The sequence below is a fragment of the Phascolarctos cinereus genome, unplaced genomic scaffold (genome assembly GCF_003287225.1).
Source record: "Phascolarctos cinereus isolate Bilbo 61053 unplaced genomic scaffold, phaCin_HiC Scaffold_1;HRSCAF=81, whole genome shotgun sequence".
Classification (NCBI taxonomy): domain Eukaryota; kingdom Metazoa; phylum Chordata; class Mammalia; order Diprotodontia; family Phascolarctidae; genus Phascolarctos; species Phascolarctos cinereus.
In genome coordinates, this window is record NW_027555514.1 from 169,821,218 (window position 1) to 169,841,112 (window position 19,895).

A 19,895-nucleotide genomic window follows, 5' to 3' on the forward strand; every position below is an offset into this window, starting at 1 on the left:
TAAAATAAAATATATAGGATTACAAAGGAAATCAACTGTACTCAAACGTATTTATCAAACTGTTTTTTGAAAACAAGTTCACAGCCCCCAGGTTAAGAACCCCTAATTTAGATGCTTACCATAGATTCTTCCCCACTGTTTAGCATTAGTGACCTCAAGCTTTTCTGAGGCCCATCAAAGGGTCTCAAAAAGAAAAAGAAATAAACCATAAGGCTACTCCCTAAGATGCTTGGTCTCTTCCCTTCCCACTAAGGTTGTTTTGTTTTGTTTTTTAAAGGTGTGTGTGGGAGTGGGGGAAGAAGGTGATAAGGAAACTACAGTATTTATGACAGTTCTCACTTTGAGTCTACCTTAGTGGTCAAAAAAAAAACAAAACCAGAACCCTAAGATCAAGGCAGTTTTCTTAGTTTCATCTATGGAGTACCTTCCAATCTAATAGTCCTACACAGAAGTCACAAAAGTACTCTATTGTCCTGAGATTTAACTGAGTCTATCCCCAACCCTATGACACAAACCTGGACCTGGTAGGCCCACTCATCTTGACAAGCCTTAGGTGACCTAAGCAAGGGAATCCCTGGAAGGTAAGGTTAGGTCAGTTGTGGGGCCAACTTCAGAGTTTGAGGCTTCTACACTAGGCCTAAGAACACAAGATCCTTTAGATCTCAATCCAAGGAAGCAAAGCAGCCTGCCCAAAGATTAGGATTTAGACAAAACTCCCAAGTCCACTCTGTAACCTAAGTCTGCCAAGAACTTTAACACTTGTCTTCTGGAGTTGGGGGTGAGGTGTTAGCTTTTTTGGGATCTGGCACTTAGGTAGACAAAGTTTAATCTATAAATATGTACCAACATAGGACCGTAACATTTAGAGCTGAAAAGTCATGGCAAACAAAGAAAGGAAGGTCCAGAAAGATAAAACTGACTTTTCCCAAGGTCATACGCTTTTGGTTACTACCAAAGCATCACTCTGGGGAGAGAGGGGCAAGGGTAATGGTCCAGATGCCTCTTGTATGAGCCTAGAGTTCTGCACCTTAAGATGCAAAGCTACTGTAGTCCTCTCACAAACCAGGACTTGTGGCATGCATTACACATACAATAATACTCCAGGGAGCCACACTAAGCATAGGATACACACATACACACACACACACACACACACTATCTCATAATTTAATCCCACAGAACACACTGTGAGAAGAAGGAAGGGACAGACGGACAGGAGGGAAATGGTGGAGAAGTTCTCCATACAATACTACCCCAAACACCTGCATCACATTCCCTTGGAACAGCTAGTCCTAACACAAGCCAAGATGCTGCCACTCAAGGATGCCAGGGAAAGAGAGAAGGGGGATGCACTGAGCCATGTTTCCCTATTCAAATGTTAGTAAGGAGAAAACTTGAAGAACGGGTGACAGACAATCTGTCTTTTAAACATAGAGTTGGGGCACGAGAAGGAAAAACAGAATGGGAAGAAAATGATCTTTTAGTCTATTTCCTTTTGTAATGCACATTTGAAATTTTAAAATAACATCAACAGAGATGATAAACAAGTATCAGAGGTGAGACACCCTACTTTTGCTCTATTAGATAAAGGGATGGAAAAAGGTATACAATGCAGAAGTCCTACTTGCAACTAGGCCCAAACACCAAAGTTAGCTAAAATAGTCCCTACCATTATGGAGCTTATATTGTTTAAAGGGAGGTAAAATGGAAATATTGTGGCCAAAGCACAAATAAACTGAGCCTAGATCACATCAAATTATAGTGACCCTCTTTTCTTTTAAGAAGGCAGGGCTGAACACGCCCATTTTTTTAAAGAAATGATCCACTGTTCTAAGTTTATCAGGCAGCAATCTTAATCTCTTTCTAATTTTGCATACTGAACTAGGTAACCTGACTCATTAAATAAGGAAATGGGCAGGGAAGAGTCAGGCTGCCAATAGGTTGCTACTGAAATATTGAACTTCCCAGGGCCTGCTTACGAGAACCTCCCTGTCAGAAAGCCAAGAAAGAGTTGAACACAAAAGGTTAAATGCCCATGGAAGTGGTTAATTTGCTATTTTCACACAGAAATAGGTCCTTTAAAAGAATCACACAATATGCTTAGTGAAACAGCAATAATAGGAAACCTAAAGTCGATTCCTTGACTATTAAAGCTTACCAGGCTCTAATAGGAGGCTATGTGCCCCAATAGGGAGACAGATGCCCAGGTAGGGAATCGTTTCCCCCAACACCTGAGACCCAGGTGGTGTTTAATATTACCACCAATTGCAAACAGAAACCCAAAGAGACCAAGTAGGAAAAGGAAGAGCAGAAGCAAAGCCATGTCAGTAACAGAGGCAGCTTTCTGATAAAAGAGTAACTTAAATCATAAAATGCTCCAACTTTTCCAAAAGCTTTTCTTTTCTTCTCTCCAAAAATCCCCCTCTCCACAGGCCTATAGGCTTCACAAGCCACAGACTCCAAACTGTGTACTACCCAAAAGAGAGGAGAATAGGGGGAATGGGAGGAGGGAAGAAGAGGTTATAAATAGCTCAGAGAAAAATACTTACAAACAGGCTTTCCCTAGTAAAGGCTGCAGAGAGAAGAAAAGCGGAGAGAAAGGTCAGTAGGAGAAGAAGGTAACGACGCGAAAACAGCATTTGAAATCAGTAATTAGTCTTATCATGGCAAACCCTATTGCTACCAGGACAGCCTATAACTTCAAGTTTATTTGCTAGCAATTCCAAATGCCTACACAACTAGACAATGTCTTTTAAAAAACCGTAGTGGCCAGGTATGGCCCTATGCCAGGGTAGGGGTGGGAGAGCTTCAGGCAAACTGCTCGAGTTTGGGATTTCTGAGCTGCAATAGGGAGAAAGCTGATCAGTCAAGTGTTGCACTAAATCTGAGACAGGCATGGTAAGCCACTGTGAGCAGAGGCTGCCTAAGGAGGGATGAATCAGCAGCCCAGGTCAATGGGGTGGGTTAAAGTTTCTCTGACGCTGAACTGGTACTAGAATGGGACAAGATGGGAACTCTCAGCCTCCTCCCTCCTTCCCCTAAAAAGCTTTAGTACCAAATCCAAATTTGGAGGGAAAATGGAAGAAGGTACACATTGCATCATCCGTACTTTATAACCTATGTCTACGTCATCCCCCTGACATTGCCAATAGTCACCTTCTACAGATACTACAGATACTACTCTTGTTCTCTCTCCAAGTCCTATAAATCCTCCACCATTTTCATAGGAATGCCAAATATCAGACATTACAGGCTTTATTTAAAAAAAAAAAAGTTTTGTAAAAAAAAAGTACAGATTATAACCAGGGGCAGAATCAGGGAGCTTTGGGAAGGCTAATGCTGGGAGTGATAATCTGTAGCTAACAAAGCAGAAAATTCAATTCAAAAATGCAAAACACTCAAACACAAACCATGTTCTCAGTCACAGATTTAGAAAATCTTTAGCACTAAATCTTTTGAAGACTGGCCTAGCTCTTATGAGGAGGCCAAGGCTTAAAACAAAAAAAAAAAAAGGAAAGACAGAGCTCAGAAGGAAGAGGATGGTGGTTCTAGGTGATAAGACTGGTGCTACCTACATTTATGGGGAGGGATTTACAGTGGGTTTTTAAATGGCTTTAAGAAGCTGTCTTTTAGGGAAGGAGGAAAAAAAATTTCAGCACCCTACATTAAATGTATCACCCTCACCCCCAACACCCCCCCCACCCCCACCCCAGCTAACCATCAGAGAGGCCAGTGACAGTTTTCAGGGTTAATTTGGTGAGCCAGTCATGACTGATTTCTGTTACAATACTCTCTACCACTCACTACTGCCCCCACAAAGGTGGCCTTGATCAGTGATTCCAAATGCATTCCTCCAACAGACACACATACATCCAAGGACAGAGAATGAAAGACCAGCACCAAAGCGGATTTGGCCTGTCAGTAGAGCACAAGATACCGTTTCTGGCTAATGATATCTAGTCAGATGAGGCCCCACAGGGAGCTGTTCCATATTTCAGCCACGGATCCAATACAGAACTGGCCACCATGCAACCCTAATCTCTCCATGAGTGAAGAGTACAAAATGGGCTAATTCCTTGCTTTCTTCCTGCTTTGCCTGATTCTGCCAAGTAAAGGAATCTGCCTGGAAAGCAGGTGTCTATGCAGTTCTATCAGGCATCAGGTGGGAAGATGCCACCATGCTATTACCTATTCCAGAGGATCATACACAAAGGACTTCTGTGTTCTTCCCTTAAAAAGGGGTTACAGAAAGGCATATTAGAAAGAAGAACTTTCTGAACCTTAATAGAATTATTATCTTCTCTACGCAATAGGCTTAGAGATGACAGAAGGAGAAAGGAGTCAACTAACTTGTGTGGGTACCTCCCGGGGCAGGCAGCTGGGCAGGGAAGTAGAAGTAGAAGCCGTGTGCTCCTCAAAGCTGTTGATGCGAGGCTTTTTGGTGGGCTCAGGGCTGGCTAGTGGGGTAACACTATTGCGTCTCATGAGCGGGTTAGGTCCCTTCTTTGCTTCCTAATCAGGACAAAGACAAAAGAGTTATAAGGGGAAATTGAAGGGAGAAAGGGGCAGGGGGTGGAGAAGGAAACAACAGCAAAAAAAAAAAAAGGTTTGTTCTGTTTCTAGACTTTGATCAATCATAATAATATTAATAATAATGATGATAGCTAACATTAATTTATATAGTGCTTACTATGTGCTAGGCACTGTGCTAAGTGCTTTAACAACCCTGGAAGGGAAACGCTGCTATTACCCCCGTGTTACAGTTGAGCAAACAGAGGTTAAGTGACTTGCCCAGAGTCACGCTGCTGGTAAGTTTCTGAGGCTGTATTTGAATTCAGGTCTTCCTGATTCCAGACCCCATATTCTATGCACTTCACCACCAAGCTGCTGATTATACAGCAAGTTACCAAGAGACCTCAGGTGAGGAAAATGTCTGTTCAGCCAACAATTCCCAAGTAAAAATAAATAAATGGGTTTCTCTCCTCCCTCCCTTGCATTTCCCCCCAGATTATCCCCAAAGAGACACACAAACATGACTTTTTTTTTTTGCAGAAAAGTAGGGAGAAGGGCAGTAGATAAAAGGAAACATTAATAGCAATTCTCACTTTTGATTCAGAACAGAGACAAGCTGTTCCAGGTCCACATACCCTCCTCCTTCCTCCCTCTCTGGCTCCCAGAAACTGAGGGAAGGAGATAGAACTGGGAAAAGAAAGCCAGCTACATATTGGACAAGAAAGAGGCTAGAGTTATCCCAGGAAAAAAATCAGAGAAATATAGTAGCAAGGGGGAAAAAATGTTTTCTTTAGCCTCCCAGCAACTGACTAGGTATGCTGGCAATCCAGCATCAAGGAACCTCTCACTGGAACATCTCTATCTTTCAATGAGACTATTCACAGCCTCCACAGGCTCAGAACAGGAAGTAAACAGGTCCATGAGAGGATTGACTATGGTACTGATCATTTTTGTCAGTGGAGGTAGAAGCCAGCCAGCCAGGACCAACATTGCCAAGTCACATGTTAACCTTCTAATTGGTTGAATAAGTTCCTGAGAGAAAGGATGGACTTTCCATCTATAAAACCTATTTTTAAAAAAAGAGAGAGACCCTACTCTATTTAGGATGGTTTAGGTTCTGGCTGGGGGTTAAGAGTTGGTTTCAGGCCTGAGTCATTAGCCCAAAACCAAGAACTTGGTTCAACCTAACTGGACCTAGGAAAAAAAACCACAACAGCGACCTGGTAAAATACTTGGTGAATACGTGGCTCTTGAGGTCCTACTATTACAGGTGTGTTTTTCTTTCTGCTCAATCATTGGCCCAGGCCAAGCTCTTCATTTAAGAATGTGGTAGGATGGCCTTTCCAATCTTCAAAGCATTTCTTTAATTTTATTCAGACCCAGCTAGGTTAAATTCCCCACTATAGGCCAAGAAGTGTTTTGAGCAAACATCACCTCAAGCTAAGGTCCTAAGACCAGACTCCTCCCTTAGGGACAGGTCTATTATAAGGAATGATGCCAGCAGGTTGCCCTGCTGGAAAAGGGAAATTTGAATCGTATCCCTGGTAAAAGGATATTATATATTGATAGACAAGGACTGGACCTGTAATTTCAAGGGGACGACCTCTACCAGTGCAAAGTATAACCACCTTTGCAACTCACTGACTTAAGAGAGTTGCTTTAGAAGTCTAAGAGGGGGGCAGCTAGGTGATGTAGTGGATGGAGCACTAGCCATGAAGTCAGAGGACTTGAGTTCAAATCCAGCCTCAGAACAAACACTTGACATTTACTAGCTGTGTGACCCAGGGCAAGTCACTTAACCCCAACTGCCTTTAAAAAAAAAAAAGAAAAAAAAAAGACTTCTAAGAGGTTAGTTAAGTGATTTGCCCCAGATCCTACAGCCAGCATTTGTCAAGAATGCAAGTAAACCCAGGTCTTCTTTGGTTGGGGGGGGGGGCCCACTTCTCTTACCCTCCATACCATATTGTCTCTAGACAGATAAACTTACATAAAAGTAGGTTCAAACTTACTTTCAGGTCAGTCCCTATCTGATTTCTCTTGTCAGAGATACAACCTAATTGGTTTCAAATCTCAATGAAGGAGAAATCAGCCAGGTCCAGAGTACACAGACTTGGGGACTAATGATTTTGGAAAAGCTTCTCTCCATTCTTTCCATTTCTCTCCAATTTCCTCTTTTTTCTATTCCTGATCATTCTACACCCAAGTCCAAATTGTGATTACCAATGTTGATTCAACCAATGAGTTCTAAAACCTGGTATTGCAATTCTAGATCTATCTGAAAGAAAAGAAGAAAGAAGATAATGGGAAGTTTTGGGTTTTTTTTTTTTAAAAAGAACATCTACCCTCACCTTCCACTGAATTCTCAAGTCAGGTGTTATCAATAGGGAGGTAAAAATAAAATGTGAAAAGATTGTGAGATCATGACACAGACAGGGAAAAAAAAAAGATGATAGGTCCAATATACATAAAAAGAAAGGAGAGGGCAAAAAGTCACCTGGGCCTATTTCAAACAAAAAGTTACCACAAGAGCCAACTCAAGTATACATTACCATTGAATATACAAACCAACAATGAAGACTTTATTTGCAGTTATTTAATATTGACTAGTCCTTTCCCAATCCATAAAAGTCCTCCACAGCTGGCCCTAGAAAAGTCCTTTGCTTCCTAAACCAATTCTCTTGGGCTGAAGTCAGAGGCATCAGGGTGGGTACTCACCTCTGACCTTTCCCGGTGTGTGTTTACTGCTTCGACATTCAAATAAATAGATTCCACACGGCAACCTAAGGGATAAGGAGATAGAATGTTAGTTCTAGTTAGGAATCTCCCCTGCCCCACCAGGACAAGGTCTTTTGACCCCTGGAAAGCCACTTACCATATGCCACAGGTGTCAATTTCAACACTGTGTGGAGGGGACATTTCAAATACGGCATTTCATCTAAAGAAAGGAAAGGAAAGGAAAACAGACATGGTCTCATATACAGCGGGCCTTAAAATAAGGTATCTCAAAGATCTAATCTCCCTATAGTAGAGAAAGGTCTAAAAGTCACAGAAAACTCTCACAATGTAAGGAGTATGTTGAAGCCAAAGCTCCAATAACACCTCTCCAGATGGCTTAATGATATTGTTAAAATACTGGACTTGTTCCCAAGACTCTTTCTTTAAAGTCAGTTTGATTACCATATGGCCAAGGAGTTTTAACAGAAAGCAACTTTGCTAAACTGAAAGGTAAGAGAAAAAATATGTACTACATAAAAGGTTTATAAGCAACATAGAGCTTTCTACAGAAGAGGAACTAAGTGGAAACAGGCATCATGAGAGAACATCAGAGTCACAGGGCTGGGATTCTGAATTACAGAATACAAACACCACTGTCTTGAAGCTGCTAAATGTCAACGCCAAAAACAATACCTCCCATCCCCACACAAAAGGAAAAAAAATAGGCAATACCTGCACTCTTATCTAGAAAATAGGCCAAAAGGCAACGCATGACAGCTTGGTGGCAAATCACCAATACATTCTCCTGTCTCTCCAACTCCATGATCACTGGCTCCAAGCGCTGAACTAGGTCTTGATAAGACTGAAAGACAAAAGGGATATATATTTCCAGAAGCTTCATCCAAGGCAAAGATATTGAGACAACCGCATCTATAAATGTAGGGAGAATAAATCATGCACTATGAGGAGAAAGCATGAATGAATGAACATTTGCCAGGGTGATGCAGAAGGGATTCTCATTCAGGTAGGCTCTCTTGAGGTCCCAATTTTCATGGTCTAGGTTAAAGCCCTGGGCCTCTCACAAATGGGTAAGGGGAAAGGGGAGAGAAGCTAATCCCTTTCTAGATTAAAGTAAAAAATTGCTTTCTAGAAAAGGCAAGTTGCTTGGGTATCATTAAAGATTTGGTGTGGCTATTTTCTATAGAAGGAGTACACTAGCCATCATTGTTGTTTAGCCTCTTTGCTCTGTACTGGAGGGTCCTACCTGTCACTTCCAGGAGAAAAAGGTTGCTGTCCAATTTGGCATCTGTAGCATCAAATGAAGCAGGGGGGAACAGTCTCTGTTCTTATTTATGTTAAATAGGATATTCGCAAGTAATTGATCAGTTAGGACAAAGATCTCATTTTTGGTCAGCAAGGAAAGAAATTTAAAAATGAATTGGAAGTTCTCTCCATGGAGAATGTAGGTGAAATTTACCAGCAACATGGCCTTAGGCTGGATTCTGGCTTTCTGAGAAGGGTTTATACTAGGTGGGTCATTTCCTCCCAGATACTGTCACTGCTGGCTCCACTGTTGAGGGGATAATGCTCAGAGACTTCCCCCAATGCGGAATGATCATCTGAGAAACTTGCCTCCAAGGAGCCTAGACTGATTCCCCTTCTCCACCTTTGGAGGAGGGAAGCGGATGGGACTTGTAATTTCATTAGAGAAGGGACACCCCATGTGGAAGCTCCCTTCCCAGACACAGATCTGTAATGTATTGTTTTAGACAGTTGCTTGGAGAACTGACAGGTTTGGAAATGAAGGCAATATAAAAATAAAATCTAAGCAGAAATGATTTTTTTAAAATAGCAAAATCTTGAGATGAATTATAAAAGTTATATTTTATATGATTAATTACACTTGATCTTTTTCTATCAGCCAGATTTTTGTATATCAATTATGCTCAAAATGGGAGAAATCACCATTCACTGAAGTTTTCCTTCTGCCCATTCAGAGGGCACAATGTTTAAGAACAAACCTATCTCTCGGATAGAGCACCGGCCCTGAAGTCAGGAGTACCTGAGTTCAAATCCGGTCTCAGACCAAACACTTGACACTTACTAGCTTGTGTGACCCTGGGCAAGTCACTTAACCCTAACTGCCTTAAAAAAGAAAAGGGGAAAAAAAAAAAAGAACAAACCTATCTCCCCCCTTTAAGTTCCATACACCTGCCTTTGGTCTAAGTTCCTATAAGCCTATCTACTGTTTTATTATATGTAAAGCGTAAGCTGAAATACCCAAAACAAACTTTGCTCTGAGCCTGATCCAAGGCCCACAGAGCACCTCCAGCTACACAGTGCCATTGTCAATGAATGCAGATAAAGAAGGTTTGCCAAAAAAGGTGACCCAACTGTTTTCAAGGAGAAAGCCACACCCCAACAAATATACCTCTCCAGTAGGGTAGCGGTAATAATATTTGTCCTGATCACGAAGAGCATACTCCTCAGGATAAGTTTCCTTGATCTCTTCATAGGTCATCTCTTCACAGACTCCCTAGAGAAAAACAACAATCAGACACAAAAAGGTGTCGCTATCAAACCATCAGAGCCAAGCCCATAGGCCAAAGCTGAAAAGACTTGTCAGAACATCTCAAGATTACTTGTATGGAGATATGCCCTCCTCACTTGCCTTCTTCTTAACCTAGCTAAATTAAGAAAATGCCCTTCGAATGCAGAAAAATTGAGGGGAAAATTCTCACCATCTCCCAGATGGAATGTGATTGGGTCAGAACACTGTGGTGTAGGAAATGATGAAAAATATGGAAAGACTTGGACTTATAAAGGAAGATACGATCTACTTGTAGAGAAACAGATGGTAAGTAGAAATGAGCATAATGTGGTTTTACATATATGGATTTGAGTATACATGTATATATGTGTGTGTGTATGTGTATATTAACCTATACATATGTATGTATATGTGTGTATACATATATGTTTTATATATAAATAAATGTGTATATACATATATATGTGTATACATACATATATATTTACACATATACACATATATATCTGTGCTTAATTGTAGCCTTCTTTGGGGGTTGGGGTAAAGGGAAAAAAAAAAGTAAAAAGTACATAGCAGAAGACAAAAGAAAACATAAAAGGAAGCAAAGAAAAGAGAAACAAGCTTTGAAAATAATGTACAGTATTTTATTACATAGGTCTTCCTGAAATGGAAATTTATTGCTTTATATCGAGTCCTCTCATGTTCTGCTGTGTACATAGAAATGTCTTTTTTTTCTTTTCTCATTTTGTATTTAAGTTTAAAGTAAATTCAAATATAATGGAGGGGGAAAAAAAAAGACACCCTTCTCTGCCCCACCCTTCAAACCCAGATCTTCTAACCACAATGGCCAGATAGACATACTTACAGCATCGATTTCATTGAGGGCCTTCCACTGTTCGTAAGGTAGCTTGAGGGCTTCTGCTGTCTGGATCGTCCTTTTAAGCTGACTGGTCCATATCTTAAGGTCCTTCAAATTCTGCTCCTCAAGGAACTTGCACAGGGCAACAGAGAACTGAAATTGTCAAGGAGCAACATGGAGAGAGTTTGGATGCATGACACTACTTTCCAGCCTCTTGGGAAGCAGAGAATTCACCTTTCACTCTGCCACCCAGCGCTGCCCCTCTCATCATTACAGCTAACCAAAGAACCAGAGCCCCAGAGTCAGAGCACATCCCCAGCACACCCACCTTCGGCCCCTAGCTGCAGAAATCCTCCTTCCCTATCTCTCAAACACAGTGTAAGAAAACTCACCATCCCACATTCCCATACCAGACTATATGATTAGCTCCCTTAATTGAAGAGGAAGCACACCCACTCTGCTCTTGGCTCCTACCTTCTTCCCCCGGATGGATAAGCCAGAATCTCCACCAATCCTTCCTAGCACGTTGTACTCGCTCTCCCCATGGCGACATAAGTAGATGGTTCGGGGCTGGACGTGGATGTTCATCAGGTAATAGACTATCCTGCTCTGGATGTAATCTTGGACTCGGTTTACCAGGAATCGTCGGCCAACATCAAGTACCTTGATCAGTGACAGATCCCTGTAAAGAAACCCAAACCACAGAGAGAATGAACGAAAACAGGATTATGCATCAACATCTCAATCTCTCGTAAAACGAGACTGTAAATTCAATGTGTGAATGTGTTCGCTGGGACCATACTTATTTGTTGGAGTTTTTTTGTTTTTTTGTTTTTTGATGGAAGTTTTCTTCTTCTCTTTTTCTAAAAATTAATTTATTTTGATTTATCACCAATCACTTCCATATGCTTTTGAGTTGAAAATTTTTCTCCCCCTTCCTCCCCCCGACCCTCCCCAAGACGGTGCACAATCTGATATAGGTTTTACATTTAAATACCCATTAAACATATTTTCACATTAGTGAAGTTGTAAATAAAAATTAAAACCAATAGGAGGAACCATCAGAAAGAGGAAACAAAACTCAACAGAAGGTAAAAATAAGTGATAGCGATTCGACTTCCATAGTTCTTTCTCTGGATGTGGACGGCATTTTCTATCCCGAGGCCTCTGGAGATGTCTTAGATCCTCATAATGCTGAGAAGGGTTCAGTTTAACAACCTTAGTCACTGCATAATGTGGCTGTTATTGTGTACAAAGTCCTCTTGGTTCTGCTCACTTCACTCAGCATCAGACCATATATGTCTTTCCAGGTTTTTCTGAAGTCAGCCTGTTCATCATTTCTTATAGCACAATAGTATTCCATTACATTCATATACCACAACTTGCTAAGCCATTTCCCAACTTATGGGCATCCTCTCAATTTCCAATTCTTTGCCACCACAAAAAGAGCTGCTATGAATATTTTTGTACATGTGGGTCCTTTTCCCATTTGTTTGATCTCTTTGGGATATAGTCCTAGAAGTGCTAGTGCTAGATCAAAGGGTATGCACGTTTTTGTAGCCCTTTGGGCATAGTTCCAAATTGTTCTCCAAAATGGTTGGATCATTTCACAACTCCACCAACAATGTATTAGTGTTCCAATTTTCCCACATCTTCTCCAACATTTATCATTTTCCTGTTCTGTCATGTTGGCCAATCTGATAAGTGTGATGTGGTACCTCAGAGTTGTTTTGATTTGCACTTCTCTAATCAATAACGATTTAGAGCATTTTTTCATATGACTATAGATGGCTTTAATTTCTTCATCCGAGAACTGTCTGTTCATATCCTTTGGCCATTTATCAATTGGGGAATGGCTTGTGTTCTTATAAATTTGTCTTTATCAGAGAGACTGGTTGTAAAAATTCTTTCCCAATTTTCTACCTTCCTTCTAATCTTAGTTGCATTGGCTTTGTTTGTGCAAAACCGTTTCAATTTAATGTAATCAAAATTATCCATTTTGCTTTTCATAATGTTCTCTATCTCCTGTTTGGTCATGAATTCTGTTCTCCATAGATCTGATAGGTAAACTATTCCTTGTTCTCCCAGTTTACTTATGGTATCAGCCTTTATATCTAAGTCCTGAACCCATTTTGACTTTATTTTGGTATATGGTGTGAGATTTGGGTCTATGACTAGTTTCTGCCATACTCTTTTCCAGTTTTCCCAGCAGTTTTTTTTCCAAAGAGTGGGTTCTTATCCCAGAAGCTGGGGTCTTTGGGTTTATCAAATAATAGATTACTATAGTCATTGACTACTGTTGTCTCATTATTGTCATTCTCTTGAATGAAATTATTGATTGTTTCTATGATTTACTGTTTGACCCAATCATTTTTTAGGATTAGATTATTTAGTTTCCAATTATTTTTTAGTCTATCTTTCCATGGCCCTTTATTACATATAATTTTTATTATGTCATGATCTGAAAAGGATGCATTTAATATTTCTGCCTTTCTGCATTGGACTGTGAGGTTTTTATGCCCTAGTACATGGTCAATTTTTGTGTATGTGCCATGTACTGCCGAGAAAAAAGTATATTCCTTTCCATCCCCCTTCAGTTTTCTCCAGAGGTCTATCATATCTAACTTTTCTAATGTTCTATTCACCTCCCTAACTTCTTCCTTGTTTATTTTGTGGTTAGATTTATCTAATTGAGAGAGGCAGAGTTTGAGGTCCCCCACTAGTATAGTTTTGCTGTCTATTTCTTCCTGTAACTCCCTGAACTTCTCCTGTAAGAATCTGGATGCTATACCATTTGGTGCATATATATGTTTAGTAATGATATTACTTCATTGTCTATGGTGCCTTTTAGCAGGATGTAGTTTCCTTCCTTATCTCTTTTGACTAGATCTATTTTTGCTTTTGCTTTGTCTGAGATCAGGATGCTACCCCTGCTTTTTTTACTTAAGCTGACGCATAATATATTCTGCTCCAGCCTTTTACCTTTACCCTGTATGTGTCACTCTTTTTCAAATGTGTTTCCTGTAAACAACATATTGTAGGATTATGGTTTTTGATCATACTTATTTGTTAAGAAGGGAAAAACACAAATATCTAGTGTTAGAATTATCATGTTAAATTTAAATCCCATCATATTAAATATTATTAAGTTTAATTATAACAATAATATTAATTTTATATATCATATAATCGTATTAAATTTAATATGTAAGAAAACAAAGCTATAAACAGTGAATGAATGAATAAAGTATTTGTTAAGCACTTGGTATCTGCAAAAAGAATTCATCAATCTCTGCTCTCAAAGAACTATTGGAAGGTGGACAATATATACGGGATATTTTATTTGCAAGTCAGATGGAAAGTTCCCATGGTGCTTAGGGTACAATGGCAAATACTTCTGTGATGTCATTTCCACTGATAAAATCATCATCAGTTTCTGATGCTGAGCCACAACAGTGCTGAGGACTTCTGGTGACAATAACTTTCTTTTCTGGGTCTTCAGTAACTGTGGCTGTCGAATCTGTACAAGCAGTTGTCAGTCTCTGTATATCTCCACAGGGATAGCTTCCCAGGATGATGGCAGGGAGGGCTGGCCTAAGAAGAGGACCAGCAGTAGTCTGCGGTGCTGCCATCCCCAGGGTTCTTATGCTCATCCACCTTGGTGGCAGCTGGCCAGCGGTCACTGCAGTGAGGACTGAGGAATGTGGGCCCCTTCTCCACAATGACTTCTTCCCACAGCAATGGCTGGGGGAATGGGCAGGCAGCAGGTCTGGAGGACACTGCTGTTCCCAAGACTCTTGGGTTCAGGGTCCTGGGCTGTCTCCAACAGGGGATAAGAAGAGATGATGGAAGTTTGACTGGCCTGGATATACTGCTTCCCTTTTTTCCCCCCAAGGTATCTTGCATCACTTTGGCTGGCTTGCCTGCTCCATGAATGGCAGTTGGTGGAGAATCATGGTGCCATATTCAGTCTTTTTGCTCCTCTTTGTGTAAGGAAATATTCATAACATGTTGGTGTTTGTCAAATTCATGACAAAAAAAGAAAAATTCTAAAAATAAGTCAATTTAATGCTGCTTAACATTTTCACAAGAATTCCTCCTTGAAGGAATTCAAGAATTAGGTTACAAATTCTTTGAGAGCAAAGGAATTCTTTTATTCTATTTTTTGACAGGGGTATTACAATATTATGTACCCTGTTCCTTCATGTAAGGAATAAAATGACGTGAATATTCTCACAGTGACACTATATTGCTACAACTTCTCTCAGAAGAATTACAATTGCCAGTCACTAAAAGGCGAGGAAAATACACTCATGGGGTGGGTGGGGATAATAGGGGGCAGCACATGACCGATGATGACTTTTATATCACAAGGACACATAGGACTAAAAAGTCGAGGCGAGACAATGATGTAGTGAGAGCAAGGACTAGATATAAATCAATGGATAGTCAGAGCATTTTACCCATGAAACATTAGAGTAAGTCTTCCCATACTTTGGGTAGATCTTCTACAGAGGATTTATGGAAATATATAGGCAAGAGAATAAAAAGGCATGGAGAGGTTTTGCTATGCACTAGTGAATATATGAACACAAATCCATCACAGTATGTGTCCCATATCCTTGCTCATTAAGAAAGTCTCCCTCCCCCCTTTTCAGATCCCAAATGTGCCACATAAAGGCTATTTCTCTCTCAACACCCTCATTTAGCTAAAACAGTGGCTGGGATAATCCCAAAAGCCCAACAGGTCTGAGCGTGGCATATTGCAGACATCAATCCCAGAGTCCCCAAGTCCAAACAAAGAAAGTGCTTAATACTGGCAGAATACAGACTGGCTTCTCCCCCCTAGATACTGGGGTTATGGGACTTGGGAAGAGAAAAGAGGAGAGTGGAAAAGGGAAAGATGACAAAAATCAATGTACCAAGGAATGAAGAGATGAGTTAAGGCAGTCTTGAGGTCCATGTCCCCAGTATATTTATTCTTACTCACTCCAAAGAATAAATCAAACAATTAGGAAACATATAAAAGTAATTGGGGTGGGAGTATAAGAATGCTAGCAGTTGAGGGGAACTCAGGAGAGGCCTCATATAGAAGGTGGCTCCTGAGCTGAACTCTGAAGGAAACTGGATTTTAAGAGGTAGATGTGAAAAAGGAGTGCCTTTCCAGGCATGAGGCACAGCCAGGGAAAAAGCATAAAGCAGGAGACAATGTCCTGTGTATGTGTGACATAAAACCAGTATATCTAGAACTAAGAGTGCAAGGATCAATCAATAAGCATTAAGTGCTTACTATAGGTCAAGCACCTATGAGGCAGGTAGGTGGCACAGCAGATAAGAGTGCCAGGCCTGGAGTCAAGAAGACCTGAGCTCAAATTCAGCCTCAGACAATTCTTAGCTGTGTGACTCTGGGCAAGTCATTTAACCTTGTTTGCCTGAGTTTTTTCATCTGTCAAATGAGCTGGAGAAGGAAACGGCAAACCATTCCAGTATCTTTGCCCAAAAAAACCCTTAAATGGGGTCACTACTAAACAACAAAAATAAGTCAAGCACTGTGTTAGATGCTGGGGATATTAAAAAAGAGTAATGTATACTAAGCCTGGAGAAGCAGAGTGAAGCCAGGTTGTGAAGGGCTTTAAATACCAAATAGAAGAGACTGAATTTGGTGCTAAAAGTCATGGTGAGCCATCACTCACAAGTCCTTTAAGCCAGATGTTTCACAACAGTCAGTTATCAGGATCCCAAATAGATTTTTGGGAAAATAAAATTAAATCTTACGTCAAGAACAAGGGACTGGGAAATAGCATCCTTGGCTTTATTACTTAGGACTTTTGATGATTCTGCCTTAACTTGGGAAGCTCATTTGCCTATATCTACCTTGCAAGAACACAATGAGGATAAAGGGGGTAACTTTAACAAACCTTTCAAGGAGAACTATAAGATGTATTCTAAGGTTTTAGAATTAACAATAATTATGCTAATAATAACATGCCTTAAGATCATCTTAAGAATGTCTTTCCTTGGTACACAGAAGTAAATATCAAAGCAGGGCCATTTCAGGGAGAATGAGAATTTCCCTGAGTTACCTATCATGGTTATCTGGGTCAAGAGGCTGATAGTTGACTTGATAGCAATCAATTCTCTTCATGAAGTCCTCCATGGCTTCTGCTGAGCTGCAATCTCTATAATCAGGGCTGGAGAGTTTAACTTCCTGCAACAACACAAAAAAGCAGCTGATGAGTCATACAGAAAGGCTTTCAGTTCAGATTAATCAGGATTTGGGGCTCTCAATAGGGGAAAGCGCAGAAGGCCTCGGGATAAAAAAGATTATCCTAATACCCAGTGTTGAAAAAAATTTGGGTAGAGAGTCAGAAACTGAATATAAAGAGGGTGAGGGGTAGTATGAAGGGCACATCTTCCACATAGCCATTACTGAAGACAGGAAAAGGCATCCAAGAGATTCAGTAATGACCATGTATGAATGTCTCTGATGATTTACTGTTTCATTATGAACTCAATGACTAAGTCACCAGACAGTCCGACCCTCCAGTTAACTTAATAAGTATGTACTGAGTGCCTACTATGTGCCTAACACGAACAAGCGGATACTAAAAGGGGTAATTCAGGAGGCACCCCCGCCTGTGAGTCCTATTTCCTCCTCCCATCCCAGAAACAAAGCCTAGTGTTCACTCTCAATTATTCTGACAAGGAACACCCAGTTTGTGGGTCATTGAGCCCCCACGCTCTCCTGCCTACTTCCCTCGCTTTGTTTTTCACTGAGGCAAGATAAAGGAAACAAGTGAGAATCTCAATCAGTAACACCGTTTCTTAACTAGACTACTGATAAAAACTTGCTAAGTGAAAACATTTAAATAAATGGGTAAAATAAGGCTAAGGTGGCCAAAGGGTTTATTTAAATCCTGCCTTCTCTTCATAATCAACTTCAGAGGATACAAAGGTAAGCAAAAGGTGCTCTTCAAAATTTGGTCCGGTTTTCCTCCTGTGTCTATTTTCCAAATATCTCACTCCTTTTTCAGTCACGACTGACTCATCGTGACCCTTTTTGGGGTGTTTTCTTGGCAAAGTGGTTTGTCATTTCCTTCTCCAGCTCACTTTACAGATGAGGAAACGGAGGTAAAAAGAATTAATTAAGTGATTTGTCTAAGGTCATACAGCTAGTAAGTGTCTGAGGCCAGGTTTGAACTTAGGAATTTAGGGAGATGAATCTTCCTGACTTCTAGGCTTGGCATGCTATCCACTGTACCACCTAGAGACCCAAGAGCACCATGGATATCTCTAATTTATATGGTTGTTTCAATACTAAATTTAGCAGCCTGGCATGGTAGATAAGGAACAGTCTTAGAGCCAGGAAGTCAATTAAAAAGGCATTTATTTAGCACCTAAAATATGCTAGGCACTGTACATGGATTCAGGTTTTGCCTCCAATGTATTCTGGCTATGTGACCCAAGTCACTCAGTGTTCTCCAGGAAATTTATTAAGACAGTAAGTTGCAAAAAATGGAGTCTGGCCTGCAATGGTAGAGAGAGCTACTCACCCAGGAGTTCACTAAACCAATGAATTGCATGTCTGGTCGCTACCTTTCGTAAAGGTAGAGAAACAGAGTGGTACGAGTGCCACCTTGTTATTACACCCAAACACATGCTGAGAGCTGACTGAATGGTCTACTGAACTGAGAAACAAATCCTGAGTTTATAGATAATTACAGGAAAGATGACTCATTACTTAAAAGCTACTGAAACCTGCTCTATTCCCAGGTGGAACTTTAGGGGATAAGAACAAAGAAATTCAGTGAAACTCTTGATTTGAATTACTGCGCCATAAACTATTTCACCACGGTTTCCACTCTTCCCTTTCCTTAACAATCTACCAACAGAAGTTCCCAATCTTTTTTTTGTGTCATGGCAGTCTTATGAACAGCTTAGGAATGGACCCCTTTTCTCAGAATAATGTCTTTAGGTTCACAAAATCTTTTTTTTTAAATACGACTACCAAAGAAACCAATTGTACAGAAATAGCAGTTATGAAAATAATTTTTAAAAAACCTAAGTTCACAGACCCCAGGTTAAGAATCCCTTTACTAGATGGTAGGTTATAAGTAACTGCTATCACTTTTAGGGATACCTCCGGGTCTAGTGTCTAAGAAAATGAAAAGGCAAATACAGGCTCCTTCATCTGGGATGAAGGGTCTAGTGTGACCCCTTTATTTAGTGCTGTCAGCGTGTCAAATATTATCCCATCAAAATGTAGTCCAGTGCATTACTCATTTTATTTCATTTATACTTGTCTACTACAGTATTTTTCCTCAAACAGAAAGTGTGGAAGAAGAGTTTTATTACATACAATCTACTTAAAGGCAGACAGTTTAACTGGATCCTACAATCTCACGTGAACTCGACTTTGATTTTTCTGAGTCCTACAAAACATGGACATACATATGTGCATGTTTCTGTTACCTAGGATTTTAACTGTAAATAAATACATTAGATCATTCTCACTCCCTCTCAGGGCTATTCTGTTAATTTGTTGTTGTTCAGCTGTTTCAATTGTGTCCTTCAGCAGGGAACTCTCTCTGGCCCATTTGGGGTTTTCTCAGCAAAGGTACTGGAGTGGTTTGCCATTTCCTTCTCCAGATCATTTGACAGAGGAAGAAATTGACACAAACAGGGTTAAGTGACTTGTCCGGGGTCACATAGCTAAAAAGTATGTGAGGCTGGATTTGAAATCAGATATTCCTGATCTCAGCTCTACCCACTTTACCACCTAGCTTACAGATTGCTTAATTGATGCATGAATCCTGCCTACAACCCCCAGGAGACTTGCTTATTTGAACCATCCTCTCTCCAGGGCTCAATCTGTCTCCCTTAAGACACTCTCTACATGCACACTCTCCTCTGAAAGCTTCTCTTAGATAAAGTATTCTGGCCTGAAACAGGCCTACCACACATGCCCTGCTCTGAAAGTCAAAGAATTTTGCCTCTCAGCATTGGGGCTGACTTTCTGCTCTTACCATAATGTTGGAGGCGACTACAGAAGGATCATCACACACAGACTCGATGAAAAACACCTGGGGAAAGACAGAAAAAACCCTGAATAAACAATCAGGGGATGCTATCAAGCAATCCACAAACATTTATTAAGCACGTACTATGTGCCAGGCACTATGTGTTAGATGGTAGCGATACAAAACAGAAACAAAACTGTTCCTGCCTTCATGGAGCATTGTAGGGAAACTATGTGTA

General features: G+C 40.5%; 1 protein-coding gene across 7 annotated transcripts in view; it reads right to left on the reverse strand.

Annotated features, from left to right (window-relative positions):
- The window catches only part of PFKFB3 (6-phosphofructo-2-kinase/fructose-2,6-biphosphatase 3), a 120,264-nt gene that overhangs the window by 3,676 nt on the left and 96,693 nt on the right, over positions 1 to 19,895 (reverse strand). For 4 of the 7 annotated variants that reach the window (XM_020965019.2, XM_078154941.1, XM_020965016.2 and 1 more), the window contains 9 exons: positions 19,664 to 19,720; positions 16,721 to 16,845; positions 11,112 to 11,319; positions 10,644 to 10,790; positions 9,659 to 9,763; positions 7,960 to 8,089; positions 7,385 to 7,447; positions 7,228 to 7,292; positions 4,351 to 4,512 (listed from right to left, as the gene is read on the reverse strand). In XM_020965019.2, the coding sequence (XP_020820678.1) occupies positions 4,351 to 4,512; positions 7,228 to 7,292; positions 7,385 to 7,447; positions 7,960 to 8,089; positions 9,659 to 9,763; positions 10,644 to 10,790; positions 11,112 to 11,319; positions 16,721 to 16,845; positions 19,664 to 19,720 (1,062 nt within the window). Of the gene's footprint in view, positions 1 to 2,549; positions 2,573 to 4,350; positions 4,513 to 7,227; positions 7,293 to 7,384; positions 7,448 to 7,959; positions 8,090 to 9,658; positions 9,764 to 10,643; positions 10,791 to 11,111; positions 11,320 to 16,720; positions 16,846 to 19,663; positions 19,721 to 19,895 lie in introns of all 7 variants that reach the window. The other 3 variants (XM_020965018.2, XM_020965014.2, XM_020965017.2) reach the window with 3 other exon arrangements.